Source organism: Erythrolamprus reginae, chromosome 4, assembly GCF_031021105.1.
Source record: "Erythrolamprus reginae isolate rEryReg1 chromosome 4, rEryReg1.hap1, whole genome shotgun sequence".
Lineage (NCBI taxonomy): Eukaryota > Metazoa > Chordata > Lepidosauria > Squamata > Dipsadidae > Erythrolamprus > Erythrolamprus reginae.
Genome location: NC_091953.1, coordinates 40,114,819 through 40,130,723, shown reverse-complemented (window position 1 = coordinate 40,130,723; position 15,905 = coordinate 40,114,819). Strand labels below are relative to the sequence as shown.

The 15,905-nt window shown below is 36.3% G+C and overlaps 1 protein-coding gene across 5 annotated transcripts in view; it reads left to right on the top strand.

Annotated features, from left to right (window-relative positions):
* CD47 (CD47 molecule) overlaps nucleotides 1–12,515 on the top strand; it is a 79,508-nt gene extending 66,993 nt beyond the window's left edge. For 2 of the 5 annotated variants that reach the window (XR_011558963.1, XM_070750101.1), the window contains 2 exons: nucleotides 1,991–2,022; nucleotides 11,852–12,515. Coding sequence is in view for 3 of the 5 variants with exons in the window: in XM_070750101.1 (XP_070606202.1) it covers nucleotides 1,991–2,022; nucleotides 11,852–11,863 (44 nt within the window). In the remaining 2 variants the exon portion in view is untranslated. Of the gene's footprint in view, nucleotides 1–1,990; nucleotides 2,023–5,932; nucleotides 5,958–6,566; nucleotides 6,598–11,851 lie in introns of those variants that run through there. The other 3 variants (XM_070750099.1, XM_070750100.1, XR_011558964.1) reach the window with 3 other exon arrangements.
* Nucleotides 12,516–15,905: the final 3,390 nt, after the last annotated feature.

The window sequence follows — 15,905 nt, the reverse complement described above, 5'->3', positions numbered from 1 at the left end:
AAGGCTAGAGGGAATAGGATAGTGACCAGACTACAAGGACAATGTGGTATTTAGAGTACTAGTATTAAAACAGAAGTACAATCAAAAGAAATCTAACCTATTTTGTCTAGGAGGAGGCCATACTCAGTGTGCAAGGTTGAATGGCTTAAGATACAAAACCTGTTTTGCTTTTTTGAGAAAATTACATCAAATAATATTGGTAGAGTTATCAGGAAATTTTTATAGTACAATCGATAGGTATTCTAGAGCCTTAAAATGTAGAGCAAGGTTGTCATGCATGAAATAATTCTACCTATGACATAATCCATCATATAACTGCCCTCTGGTATATTTCCCTGTCAAAGGTGAGATCTGCTCCCATACTTCTGGCCTTCCAGAAGAACCTAAAAACTTAACTCTGCTGCTTGGCCTGTGGCTCTATAGGGGCCCTGTACATTGAGTACTAGATTCTTTCCCCAAGGCTGTGTATAGTTTTGGTTTTAATTTTTATTAATTTTTTTATTTTTTTTTAAATTACTTTTTGCACTTTTTAACTTCTATTATATTGTAAACTGGCTAGAGTCATTGTAGTATTGAGATGGGCAGCATAGAAGTCCAATAAATAAACAAACTATTTTAGTTTAAAACAGATTAAACTAAATGCAGTTAGTTAAAAATCCAATAAATTTGTCATTTTGCTATTGAATTTCAGTGGCAGAGTTTAAAGGAGCTTCAGAGAACTCAAATTGATGGCTCATTTCTGATTATCTTGCATACAAATTATTTCCAAATTCCCAGAGCTTTGCTTTATGTGGCCTTTTATTCTACAGTAGAATTAATTTTGTTGTCCCATAATTACATCTTGATTTAAACAGCAAGATTTTAGTGTATGAGGGTGCTGATAAAAGACTGCTTTGAAATAACAAAGCCATCTAAAACTGTATTAAATAATATATGTTTTGAGCCAGCTTTGATGTAGAGTTATTGTCCTTATATGTAGTGCCAGCTGGAATGTAGTCCTGGTTAGTTTAAAAATATTTATATCCTGTTGTTTTGTTACAAATAGCTGCACCTAATGGAAAATATAAATCAAATGATTAAAGTATAGTGTGAGAAAACAAACTTCAATCAACAGAGGGAAAAATCAAGGATGACAGTCTACAATAAGCATTGTTTGGGGTATTCTTGAAAGCCAGTTCACATATGCAGTTCCATCATACAATTCTGTAATTAGTGGATACTGTGTGGATACATTTCTCATAGCTAAAGAACAACTTTATATTTTCTTCCAAAAATTCTTCCTTTCCCCTTCATGCATCTAACATCAACAAGGGACAAAAATTGTGGGGTGATCATAGAGCGTTGAGACTATTTTAACACATTAATTTTCTACCTGTATGCTTAGAATTTTAGGAGATTGGAGGTAAAGGATATTAAAGATTTATTATAGTCATTACCAAAAAGCATTGCTTCATGTGGTCAGATTAGATAGTAATTCCATGAACCCACTCAATTCCTCTATCCCAGCATCACTTCTTCCATTATTCAAATTGGTTCAGTTGCCCAATTTTCTTCCTATGTCTTCTGTCCCAGATACGAAAAAAAATGAACCTGTAACAAATCATATCTGAAAAATATATGTTAACATATAAAGGCTAAGTGTTTTAATCCCTTTTTGGAATCATCAGATGTCTGATAGATTAACCCTGTTTTAGAAAAATGATTTTAGAAGGAGAGTTTGTTAGTTTTCCGTTAAGTCTTCATTCCTGTCTTAGGCAATTGAACTATTTAGAGTTTCTCTTAACGTTACAGTGGCTTGCTTCTTACTTGCCCCACCCCCCTTAAATTAGTTTATGAAGGATGTTATATTGTAATAACTGAAAGAGAAATAAACCCTCATTTAAAAATAATGAGACACTAGGCTTAAATTCTGATATCACCCATGCAAAGTGATTAGATATTTATGCTTTAGTTATCTAATGAGAAAATGTGTTCTCTATTTTTAACCTAGGTTCCAGTTTGAAAGATCATCAGCCTCCAAGGGTAAGCTTACCATTAATGTATTTGGGGTGTCTACATGGCTTGGGGAATTTGTAATGAGATGCTGAGCTTTCATAATTGCAGGTTGGTAGCAAGCAAAACTCACAGAAAAACTGGCAAGAATGTGTGTTGTCAGCAACTGGCTATACTTTCTTCTATACTTTACTGATTATGTGCCATCAAGTCAATATCAACTCTCTTGGAACCCATTAAACCTGGGTTTCCACATTTTTCATTCTACATTGTAAGAAGTCTTTCTGGCAATATCTTTTCTTACTCTGTTTCATATTGAAATTGCAAAATGCAAACTTGACTTGCAGCTTGATCAGTTATCCACTGGAATCAGGATGTTCTGTCAATGGATGATCAGTATTATTATATTATTCCATATGGTGAGATTTAAAGAGGTATTTAAAATTAGGTTGAATTATTGTCTGCATGTAGACATTTTCATTCATTCATGTATTCATTCATTTATTTATTCATTCATTCAATTTTATTTGAATTTATGAGCTATCCAACTCTAGTGGACTCCTTTGTGTTGGTTTCTTTCTCCTTTTTCCCCCCTGCACAGTCTCACCCATTCTTCTTCTTTCTTTTTATATTAAAACAATAGAAAACTAAAATACCATTTATGGAGCAAATACCATTTAAAAAGCAAAATCCGAAAATGTCGGAAAAATATAGTCATGCTAATTAATTTAAAGTTTGAACCCTGAAATTGCAATTGTCCAATTCGTGCTTATAAGATATACATTGGTTTGGCTATTCTTTAATAACCAATTTATAGATAATAATTAATTTAACAAATTAAATCAATTTCTGGGTTAACTCACTATATTTCTTCTGCTATGTATCTCTACTACATAATTTATTGAACACATTTTAAAGATTCACTGCTATGTTGATTTGGATGAGCACCTGCATTTTTAAGATAGATATTTTGCTAAGTTTTGGATAACTGGTACAGGCAATGCAAATATGTTATATGTGAATTATTGTCTTGCGTGATCCCCTATAAATTCTTGGATGATTGATGAAAGTCATATCATACTATGAAGTGATTAGAAAATAATTGTCTGCGTGTCCAGTGCTCCCTAGCTTTGCTTCTTGCTTTCTGATTGGTACTTCTCTACACTACAAGATCTTTATGAACTACAACTTTAGATGTACATATTCCACTATATTGAAAAATTGTTTCTAAAAATGATTTATAGGAGACAGGTATGACTCCACAATAGTAATGGGTAATGTAAATATATGGACAGCCTCAGAGTGTATGCTAACTCTGGCCATCCAGAATCAAACAAATACAGTACATCTGAAATATTACAACATTGTTTGGTTCTTAATCAGATTTCATGAAATAGCAAGATTTAGAATTGTAAGCCACCCAAAGTCATTGATTGAGATGGGTGGCTATAGAAATTCATTAATTAATTACAATGCAAAATTTTCCAAAAGTACCTGCTTCCTGAGATGATTAATTATGCCATCTCTACTGTCTTTCATCTATGCTGCCTTTATTATGCTCCTTTCCCTTTGATATGCATGGAAAGTAGGAAGAACTTGTGTGAACATAGTTGCAAATCTGTGTCTAGTAAAATACAGATAGGGTATTCTAGACCTTTTCTGTAACTCAGTGTACTGCTTGAGTTTTGTTACTAGTTTTACAACAGTACAAGCTGTATTACAAATCTTTTTAATATTGGTATTCCTCGACTTATGACTGGTCACTTAACAACCATTTGAGGTTACAGAGGACTTCCTTGGATATTTATGACTCCAAACTTCTGATGGCTGCCAGCCTTTCCCATGACCATGTGACTGCATGTCAGGCCACAACATCCACTTAATGAGCACACACACACACCAAAATTGCAAAATTGGGTTGGTCATATGTGTTTACAACATCACGACTTACAGTAAATGGGCAGATTCCATGATGGTTGTAAGTTGAGGACTACTTGCAATTCAATTATCAAACTTCTACCACTCTTTGGCTTGGTTTCTTTTTTTAGTCTGGCAACAAATGAATTTTCTATCCCCTTTCTTTAAAGCAGGTGTGTAATGTACAGTGCGCTATTATGGATGTGTCAGGTTTTGCACTCAGACATAGTGGAGAAGTTAACTTTAAAATAACAGAGCAGAAATTGTGTTACACATTTCTTACGCCTGTCCATGTCCTATTTGTGAATCCATGTCTTCTGGCTTGCTTTAACCATAGCATGATATTACGTCTGCAATGGCATTAGCCAAATCATTAGATTCATTAAGTTTGAATTAATTCCTAAATCTGATTTCTAGACTGTTACTACTAGTTTTCTAACAATACATGAAAACATAATCTGCAATACAAATCTTTTTAATAAAGGTTTTGTGGGCATCCTGGTTTAGGCTAATCAGGTGTGTTATTTTCTTAAATGATTGATATCGTATTCTATTGTGTGCCCTTTTTCTGAAAAGTTCTTAAATTATCTGTATAATTCAGTAATCAGAAAAACAAAAAAACATTTCAATACAATCATTGACTGGTACAGACTCGGATTTTCTCTGTGTATGTAAAGCATGTGTGTCTGTGCATGTCTTGTCTATCAATATACCAACATAACCTATTATCTCTCTGAGAGCCAATATGAAACAGTGGGGAATGTGCTGGACTAAGTTGGGGGAGACCCAGGTTCTAGTCCTCCCTTAGCCAGAAAAATGAACTGAGTGATTTTGGGCCAGCCACTCACTCTCAACTTTAGACTGGAAAGTAGAAAACACATATCTACCAACCTTTACTGAACTAGGCAAACAAACAAGCCAGTGGATTGGTTCTGGTTGAAAACAAAAATTCACAAATAGAAATTAGGCACTGAATTTTATGTTTTGTGTTTCATGCAATATACATAGACAAACTTTAGTCCAGTTTAAATAGTTAGTGCCTGGCCAAAATGAATGTGATTAAATAAAGCATTCATAAGATGATTATTTTGGTATCCAGGTTATTTTTTGGCCATTTTAGTAATGTCATTAAAAATATTGAACATATTGAAATTAATTGAAAAGGGGTACATATGGTAGTTTTCAGTTGCAGCATTTGTATATTCCTGATGAGGTCATCACATTCCTTTCCTTAACTATACTTTTTTTTGGGGGGGAAGCTTTGGAACCAACTCCCCCCAGATATCAGAGTTGCCCCCACCCTCCTTGCCTTTCGCAAGCTCCTTAAAACCCACCTTTGTCGTCAGGCATGGGGGAATTGAGACTTTCCCTCCCCCTAAGCTTATAAAATTTATGCATGGTATGTCAGTATGGATGATTGGTTTCTTAAATTGGGGTTTTAAATTAATTTAAATATTAGATTTGTTTACATTGTATTATTATTGCTGTGAGCCGCCCCGAGTCTGCGGAGAGAGGCGGCATACAAATCTGATTAATAAATAAATAATAAATAAATTAGCTGCCACTGTTAAAGCAGTAATGCTGTTGTATTCCAACGTTTTGACAAAAATATAACAGATTCTATCTTTGTTAAAGTTTTGATGATGTGTTTGAAAGATTTGATTCTTCAGCTTGTTTCTGTGATTTGCAGTTAACTACCAGTTAAATGAAATGTATTCCTCAGTTGTCATTGCAGACGCGATCTTGCTGAATACAGCTATTTGTTCTTTGTAGTGTCTGTTTTCTGCTTTACTGCTAAATTGCAAAGAGAAGCTATTGCCACTGAAGTACTTCGGAAGCAGGCATGTCGTCATCATTTATAGCCTGGAAATAACCAAAGTTGTCACTAATCTTTCTAATGTTTTGCTGCCTCTTTTATTTCCTTTATAGAATCACTATTTATTGTATATATCAATTAGAGTTGTTTAAATTTTGGACCTCCAAACTAGACTTGAAAGCTTTATGTATTTTAAATGTTTTACAGAAAGCTGTTGAAGAATCACTTAATGGTAGGTGGTAACTTTGTCTAGTTTGGGAGATTTGATATTGGTGTTTTGATTGACATCAGAGAATGATTGTTGGTGCCCTTTAGAAATAGATATGTATGCAGGATAATGTAACATGAATCATGGCATCAAATCACTGGTGATCTTCTGTTGTTACAAAATGCTTTGCGGTGCAGTAGTTTTTGGTATGTCTACTGGATAGTATTTTTTTTAGGATAAATGGGATAGTGACCATATATGTTGCTTGGCCAAAAGAATCAGTAGATTTCTTCTTAAAGGTAGATGTTACCATGCCTTTTGCACGGGATGCATGAATTTCTGGGATTACGCTGTCCTGCTTTTTTTTTTTTTTTTTGCGCTTTGCTTTGGGTTTTGTTTTGGTTCTTTGCTATTGGAAGATATCCAATTTCTTATTTGATTCATCTGATTTAAAAGCACATCTGCTGATATAAAATCAAGAGGAATGTTAATTGGTTTTGGATTATCCAGGGGTATTTTTGTTAACGTTGGTGCTCTCATTTCTTTCATGTTACGTGGAACTATGGCATGCTTGAACTATCCTGTTCTTGTTTGTTTGACTAATTACTAACTCTTTGCTTGCTTTTTCAAAAGATGCAAAAGGAGTAATGTTAGAATGATGATGGTGAGTAGCCATTGTCTGTATTTTGGGTGCAATTTTGTCAACGTGGCCTATGTTTTCTTTTGTTCTAGATATTTCTAAAATAGAATTTGGAGTACATGATTTAGTGTTATAGACTTATCTCAATAAGACATGAATAGCTGTCAGCTTGGTTATGATATAGACTTTACATTATGACATATGCTCCTATATCTCACAACCATAGCCCTTGTTTTTTTTCCTAATGTGCAGCCGAAACATACAGCAAACTAATGCTCTTCTTATTTTTCAGAATCTTGGTGCATATTGCACTGCACACATTTTTTCAAAAGTGTTGCTTCCTGAAATTTTTTGATGATTATGATTAGACCCCTTCAGACTGAACACAAGCATGATTTCAAAATCATAGTAATCTTGCATATGAAGATTGAAATATGAAATCAACTATAAATATAAATATAATATAGTTTATATAAATATAAACTATAAATATAAACTATAATTTATTTAATTGCATAATGTTTCCAACACACTACATGAGTTCAACAGCCTAAAAGTGTTTTGCTGCTGATTTTCACTTGTACTAAGTGTCTGATGCATTTTACTGCAGTGTCCAACAGTAGTCAGCCAGCATTGAGGAATTTCAGTTGCCCTGATAACTGATTTTTCATTGTGGCAATGTTCTCATGAAAGCTTTCACCATGTTCATCACTGACTGCACCTAGATTCTCGGGAAAGAAGTTCTAGTGTGAATGCAGAAAGTGACATGTTGCCCTTCACAATCTTGTATGATATAAGAAAATTGTCAACCAAATGAGTATAGTTGGGAGCTCTGCACTTGCCAAGAAAATTCTCAACAACATCTTCAAATGATTTCCAGGTGATTTGGTCTGACAGATCTTTGAACTGCTTTTCATTGGAGATCTGTGGACCAGATCGGCATCAGTTATTCATGGAAACATCTATTTCATCTATTTCAAATATTGAAAAAAATTACCTTCCTTCTTCATTGCTTTCAAAAACAAAATCTTCAGTCCACATTTTATGTGAAGGGGAGGCAGAAATATATGCGTTGGGTCAACAGTTGGCTCATGTACCATGTTTTCCTGGCCTGGAAGCAAATTCTTTTGGAGTAGCCATTTCTTTTTCATGCAATGTGATTCTTTTATAACAACATTACTTAATATATCCAAGCTACATTGCAAGCAGCAGAGCGAGTACTTTTAGATATCCACAGATAACCCAGTTACACGTGGCATGTTGGACATGCTTCAACAACAGTTCCTTGTTTACATATGTTTCTTTCATGTGTGCAGCATAGCCAGTAGGAACTGAAAGATGTACATTGCCATTATGTAACAAGGCAGCCTTGAGGCTTAACACTGATGAATCAGTAAAGAGATGCCCTTCTAGTTGTTCATGCTCACAACCCAAACCATTAACAAATGATCGACGTCAGTACAAAAAAACGAGGTTTCAACATGTGCAAAGAAATTTGTTAAATTATCTTGGTGGCTTTGAAAGACAGAAAGCTTTGTACTGGTGATAGCAAACACCATTCTAGCTTTTGATTGTTTAATAATTTTATATTATTTATTTATTAGATTTTTAGGCCACCCTTCTCCTCACGGACTCAGGGCGGCTTACAAAGATTGTTTAATTTTAATTGTGTATGAGATGAGTCTCATAGGACAAGCATACTTCAAAATCCAAAATCCTGGCTGGTGCATTGCAACATCTTTGTCTATTTCATCTAAGTTTCATTTCTTTGATGGCACTAGTCTCATAGCTAAAGACAGATTGGGTTTTTAAATTTATTTCTTATTTTTAGAAGCCAGTGAAGTAACAGACTTTCATGTGATCATTCTGTTCTCACGATATCATTGGGATAACAAATGACATTTTCCGAGTTCATCTGAGTGAAGATCTAACATGAACAACATGTCTTGCATAACAAATGCGAGGAACCCAGTTGTTGTGATCACCAATCTCATTACCAGAATAAGTTCATATGCTTCCTTAACAAGTCCAGCCGTGCTGCACGTGTGCTTGCTTAAGCTGTACTTGCCACAAATGTAAAACGTATCACAACTGTTCCAAAATGAGTGAGACATTTCTGCTTATCACTAGTTGTCCCATAACAAGTCTATAACTGGCTTATTTGTTATGTAAGTTACATGTGCCTAGACTATCTTATGTCTTGAAGCAATCACATCAAATTACTGATATTAATGAAATGAGCAGCATCTGTGCATGCACGCTGCTTTCCAAGCAGCATCCAGCCACTCTAAGTATGCTTAGGTATCTGTTCCAGAAATAGCAATACTATTTAGACTTCTAAACCACTCCACAGTGCTTTACAGCTCTTTCTAAGCTGTTTACAGAATCAGCGTAATCTAGTTCCTCATGAGCCGGGGTGGCGCAGCAGGTAGAGTGCTGTACTGCAGGTCACTGAAGCTGACTAGACCTGAAGGTCAACAGTTCAAATCTCATCACTGGCTCAAGGTTGACTCAGCCTTCCATCCCTCTGAGGTGGGTAAAATGAGGACCTGGATTGTGGGGGCAATCTGCTGGCTCTGTTAAAAAAGTGCTATTGCTAACATGCTGTAAGCCGCCCTGAGTCTAAGGAGAAGGGCGGCATAAAAATTGAATGAATGAATGAATGAATGAATGAATGAATGAATGAATGAATGAATAAAATATAATAAAATAAAATAAAATAAAATAAAATAATAAAATAAAATAAATTTTCCTGAGCTTGGAAAGATGGAAGGCCGAGTTAATCTTGAGCTGGTCAGGATCAAACTGTAGTTGGCAGAATTAGCAGCCAATACTGCATTGTAAATACTGCGCCGCCATGGCTCTTGTGGTGCTTATATGTCAAGTGCATGCCTGGACATGCATGAGTTACACCAAGCATGTTATAATTTATAATGAAAATTAGTAAACTAGTTAAATTAGTAAAGTTAAAATATATGAGGAGGAATTGCAAAAATAGAAGATTTCTATAAACAGTACCTGATAGGTTAAATTACTTTCATGATTAGCTTCCAAAAATCTTAGATGTGCCAAAAAATGTTCAGGAAGCAAAATCTTTGTTCAGTGTTATTTTTGACCCAATTGCTCCAGAAATATGTTTATTACACTTATCTCCCCAAATGTCTGTAAACTGTTGAACTTCAAAACTCCACATGAAAATAATGCTAAAGAGCTGCTGTCTGTTTTTAAGAAGAAAATAATTCTTAAAACTTTAGAATATGTAGGGAATTTGTAGTGAATTTTATAGGGTGTTTATTGCTGTTTTGGGCAGACAAAATTTATATTCTTAGGTTTAATATAAATTCTTAGATATATATTGAAGTATCACAGCCTGTATCACATTAGATATAATATTGGTTCACAATATTACTTCTATCCATGGTTTAGCTGGAGAGGGACACCAAAGTAAAGTAATTTTAAAATAGCTAAGATTTTAATACACTATAGAACTAAACTCTGCAAACTTTTGGGTCCCCCCCCCCAACACACACACAAGGATTTGAAAGGATTTTAGTCAGAACATCATAATCTCAGAGATTTTACAATTTTTAAAGGTATTTTCATCAATAGAAAAATTGTGACGTTGCTATGTGGGAAAATTCTGCACTTGGCAAAAGATTTGTCCAAAACTTACACTGTATAATTATTTGTGTGAAGGTCACTCTTAGTGCTAGCAAACATTGCAGTGCTGATTTTTACTTTTTATCATAATCATCAAAGTTTTTGAGAATAATATAGTTGTATATTAGGAAAACACTAATAATATGCCTTCTGCAATGTTTTCATTACATTTTTAAAACTTGAAATCAGCTCTGACATCTTATAGAAATGTTTCCGAACTTAAACAACTTTAAGATATCTGGTCTTAAAGTAACAAAGGATGGGGAATACTGTACTGAATACAGTACAACTAATGAGATTATTTATTGTTAGAAGAAACTAACTCTCTGAATAATTATTCTTCTCAAGGCCAAAATGTCAATAGACTTACTCCAACTTTTGAAGAAGTATAAAAACTTATAGAGTTTAGGAGAACAGATATTTACAACACATAATAATAAGGACTGAATGTATGATGACTGTTATAGAGGTGGAAGGAATATCATAGGCTAAAGAACCTGACTGAGTAGTTGTATATGGAATAGGAGCTTTTTACCTTTTAATATTAAGTTGGGGGTTCTACATGGTGTAACCTTCTATTTTGATTACCAAATTCAGTAGCATAAACAGTGGTGTTTGTGAGACAAACCTGGATACTATAGAAATATAGACATAAAAAGCAAAGATATACAAATCAAAATTACTGTATCCATCTTTTTTTTATATATATGTAAGATCTGTGTAACAACGTATAGCTATGAAGCTGACTGCAATGACTCAACATGTAGTCTGTAAAATGTATTTTTCTTTATTGGCTTAACAATAGTAGAAAATGCCATATATGCCATCAATCAGCTGAAAGGAAAAATAATTGAACAAATGTTCATATTGTGTGAATAGCATTCCACTCTGACTATTTACTTCAGACTTCATTGATTTTTATTTTATACTAAAGCCATTACATGGGGATCGAGATTAATTAATCTTTCACTGCGGCCTAACTAGTAAGTAATTAGATCTTATGCAGTCAATCAATTAATCAGTAGGATAATGATGAGCGTTTCATCAGTTTGTTCAACATGCAAATTCTTATTTTAGATTCAAAATGAATTTATTTACTCAAACTTGGTAACACAGTCCTTATCTAATTTTATAGTTAATTTAAAAACATTTGGCAAGTCTAAAGAGTCGTGCAATAACATACAGTATATGCACATTGGGTTTTAAATTCTTATAATAATCTATTGAGGTCACTGAATGCTGTTCCTGGAAGTTGACTAACATTTAATCTGGTAGAAAAAGGAGCCTCGTGATTCAGTATTAGGGGCAAAAACCTTCCCTGAATATCAACAAAGAGACTTTCTTCCTTTTATCATTCAAGATGGTCCATTATGTTTTTATCTTGTCACACGTGAGAAATGTATTTAAATAAATGCTGGGAAAACTAAAAATAATTGAAAATTTTGTGTAATTTTAGATAGGGAGTTTCCTATGAAACGATGATGTTACAGATGTCCTTTCGCCTTGCCTTTCATTCTGGAAATATAAAACTAATTCATAAGCAACATAATTGTAAAAAGAAAGTGAACAACAAGCTCATATTTTGAATAAGGGTATTGTTTTTGTTTTTATTTTCCAGCACTGGATATGAGGTAATTGAATCCAATCATGGACATGGAAACAAGTGGAGAGAGACTTTTGTTGATACACCGTGGCCTTGAAGATGCACTACTCAAAGAGAAATAAAATCAGGAAATTAGTTGTTTTGCATGTTTGGAAAAGTGCTGTAATGGCTCACCTGATGTAACTTTATAGTCACAGCAGCTGTAGTAATTTAAAAAGAGAAGTAAGTGTATGCACGTGAGGTTTCCCCCCTTTCCTTTCCTTACAGATGGAGGAGAGCAAAAACCGTGATGCTCTCGGTCCACTTTCTCTTTAGTGCTGCACTTCTCAGAGGATCTTGAAAATGCTGTTTAGCATAGAGACCAAATATCAGGAGGGACTACTTTTGGACATCACAACCTTGATACATTGGCTATCGTCACCTCTGGGCCAGGGCTTTTGTTTGTTTGTTTTCTGTTTTGCTTTCAGTTTTGGTGTGACTAAGCAACAACGGCTTATATGGAATAGCAATCCTTATAATTTAGAAAAAAGCTGCAGTGGTGAAGGTTTGAAGTGTGTGGATTGCTCAGAGGTTCTCCTTTCCATCCAGAATAATGTATGTATGTATGTATTTATTTGCCGATCCTCTCACCCGCACCTTAAAAATTGGCAAACTCCAGCCCCACGTTAAAAAAGAAAAAGTTTAGCTAAGCCAGCACTGGTATGTTTGAAAGTATCTCAAGGTCACAGAAGATATTTCTAGGGGACCACTTATACAAATATTTGTACTGCATGATAGATTGTATGATTTTCTTTCTTGAATTTTTATTCACTGTTCTCTAAAAACAACTGCATCCCCAATCTATACTGTCATGTGAAAAAAGTAAGTACACTCCATGTGAAGGTTTCCCTTAGATACTTATGGGAATATCACTATTTTTCTTAATTTAAATATTATATAAAAGTGACTTAAATGAACTTTATTTCCCCAGAAAATTAAAATATATGCCATTTTCTTCTATGAAAAAGATCAAAAACATTTGTGGCTCTAAATACTATACCTGTAGAGCCCTTTGAGAGAAAACAACCTCAAGTTAATCTTTTTTCAATTGTTTACTATTGTCTGACATTGCCTGGAGGAATTCCCCTCTCCTGCACTTTTTGCAGATTTTTTTTTCACCTGTGCAATGTTTGGGCTGTTTCAAATTTCAAATCATCTGATAGCATCTCAGTGGGATTTAGATCTATACTTTGACTTGGCCATTCTAGTATTCTTCCTTCCTTCTCTTTCTTTCTCTTACGCTTGACCTTCAATCTTCTGCAAGATGGTATTGCATTATTCTCAAACACCTTTTGTTACAATGAAGAATTCATAGTGGATTCTAAGATGATGACCTGCCCAGGTCATGATTGCAGTCTTTATAGTTTTTTATTAGGTTATTGCAGGAGAGGCGGAGTAACGACACGGACACAAGAGCTGGATTTAAAACTGGGTCATTTTTATTAATTAAATTTGCATAATTTATTCAAATAAATTAGCATAATTAACTATAACCCTAACAAGGACCCGCAGGGTCAAACAATTGCTTCCGGGGCGGAAAATGACATCAGAAAAACTTCCGGGGCAACTTATGGGCGTAGCTCCATGCTGATCCAGGTGAGGGACCACGCCCTCACCTGAGTCATAGCCATGCATTTGCATGTGGGAGGTCCCGCCTGCTAACCCCTACAAGGGGAAGTAAATGGGCGGGACCCAAAGACAGGTTCCCCCCAATTGCTCAGGTCGCTCACACCACAAGCCTTTGGAGAGAACCTGTCAATCATCCCCAAAGATGCCCAACGGAGAACACGCAGTTGCTAAACCACCACCCAGTTTTCCGCCCCTAACCTGCCATGGAGTGGGGGTCAGATCTCTATGGCCGCCGACAAAGCGAAGCCCAGCCGGATGTTCGCTTTTGACGAGTCCGGAGCAAAAGGAGGTTTTTAAGCCTGCCCAGCCCTTTTATAGGGCTGGCAGGCTCCTCCCTGGACTCGTCATCGGGTAGGCCCAAGCCACCCAAATTTGGCCGAGATCTCGCGAAATCTCACGAGATCTCGGCCCTTCCCAAGATGGCGGCTATGCCATCTTGGTCTTCATCCCCCGGCGCGTTTTGCGGGAGGGCCGGGGGACACAGTCCTCCCGCAAAACGCGCCGGGGGATGAAGACCACCGGCAGGTATTCTGGTGAAATGCCAAATACCATATTTTTCTGAGTGTAAGACACACTGAAGTATAAGACGCATCTTAGTTTTTGAAGAGGAAAAAAGAGAAAATAATCTGCTTACCAGATATTCATTTGACTAGCATCCTTAGTCTGGTCAGCTTCAGCACATTATTTTATCCCCTGGTTAGGGCTTTAAAAAACTTATTTGGAGAGAGTAACAATGAAAGAGCTTGCAAGCCAATAAGAGCTGGGAAAATCATTAGCACTTGGTTAGGGCTGGAAAGAAACATACGTAGCAAGTTAGAGCAATAAAAATACCTGCAAAGACTTAGGGCTTGGAAAAAATTCTTTGCAGAGAGTAACAATGAAAGAATCTACAAGATAAGAGCTTGGAAGATTGTTAGCACCTAGTTGGGCTGGGGGGGAAAGCTTAAATAAATGCTACATTCAGAATATAAAACGCACCTGAATTTTAAGGGAGGAAAAGAGTTCATCTTATACTCTGAAAAATATGGTTTGTCTTTTGTAATAGTAACTGAATAACACTATCTTTGGATTGTATGTGTCCATAGCACATTATTCCATAAATTCTGATCTTGCCTACTAAGTGTATGTGAGCAAACTTTAGTCTTGACTTAATGAAGCTGCTGGGTGAAGTCATCCATCACTATGGGTTTAGTTAGCTTCAGTACACTGATGATACTCTGTCTCAACCCCTAGTGACCCAGGTGATGCTATTACTCTCTTAAAGTGCCTGGAGACTTAGGGGACTTGGATGAGAGAGAACAGGCTTTGGCTGAACCTTGACAAGACTAAATGACTTTGGATGCCTAGAGCCCCAAGACCGGGGACTTTGACATTCTTAGGTTGGGGTAGCACTCTCTACGATCAACCAATTTTCCAATTCTCCAAGACTCATGACTCCTGCTCAAAGAGCAGGTGGCAATCAGCTAGAAAAACCTTAACACAACTTCAGGTTGTGCACCTGTTGCAGCCTTTCCTGGAGCAGTAGTTTCTGTGCTCAATCATTCAAGCCCTAGTCATCTTACATTTGGACTATTACAACCTGCTCTACATGGAACTACTCTTAAAGAGCAGGTTGAAGCTACATCTGGTGCACAATGTAGTGACGCAGGCAGCTTTTGGAACCCCCAGAGTGGCCCATATTGCACTATTGTTCTATGAGCTGTACTGGCTGTACCCTTCCCATGACAGCGCCACGCCAGTGGAAGAGGCAGGCTGCGGTTCCCGTCAGCCAAGATATTCAAACTGGGAAGGTCCAGGAGAAGTTCCTTATCTGCTGTTATTCTTGCCCTTTGGAACACTGTGTGGCCCAGAGTGAGGTCAGCTTTCACCGCCCTGACTTCCCGTAACAGCTTGAAGATCTGGTTCTGTCAATTCATCTGGGGCTCCAATGGGTGAAATTCATATTGGAGGTGGTTGATAGATTAACAAAATATCCCACCTCCTGCTCATCCTACTACTTTCCTCTGTATGTTTTAATTAGAGCTGATGATTTGTATTTGCGCCAGATGTGGAATAAGAATGTGGACACAGAGAGCTGGAAGTAATGGGTCACTTTACTAATTAACAAATTAATTAAACTGATTATTAACTAATAATCAGGATCTGCAGAGGCCAATAAGAAAAATGGGCAAAAATTCCTGTTGGTAAACTTTCCTGGGCAACTATGGGCGTAGCTCCTTGCCGATCAAGGTGAAGGGACAAACTCATCACCATGTTCTAGGCCATGCCCACAAAGAAAGGGAGGTCTCACCATCCAATCTCCATCAGAGAATGGAGTTAGGTGAGTCCCAAGGGCATCCCCCTCCATTTGCTCAGGCAGTTTCTGCCGGGAGTTCCTGGCGAGGGGCTGCCCATCACCTTC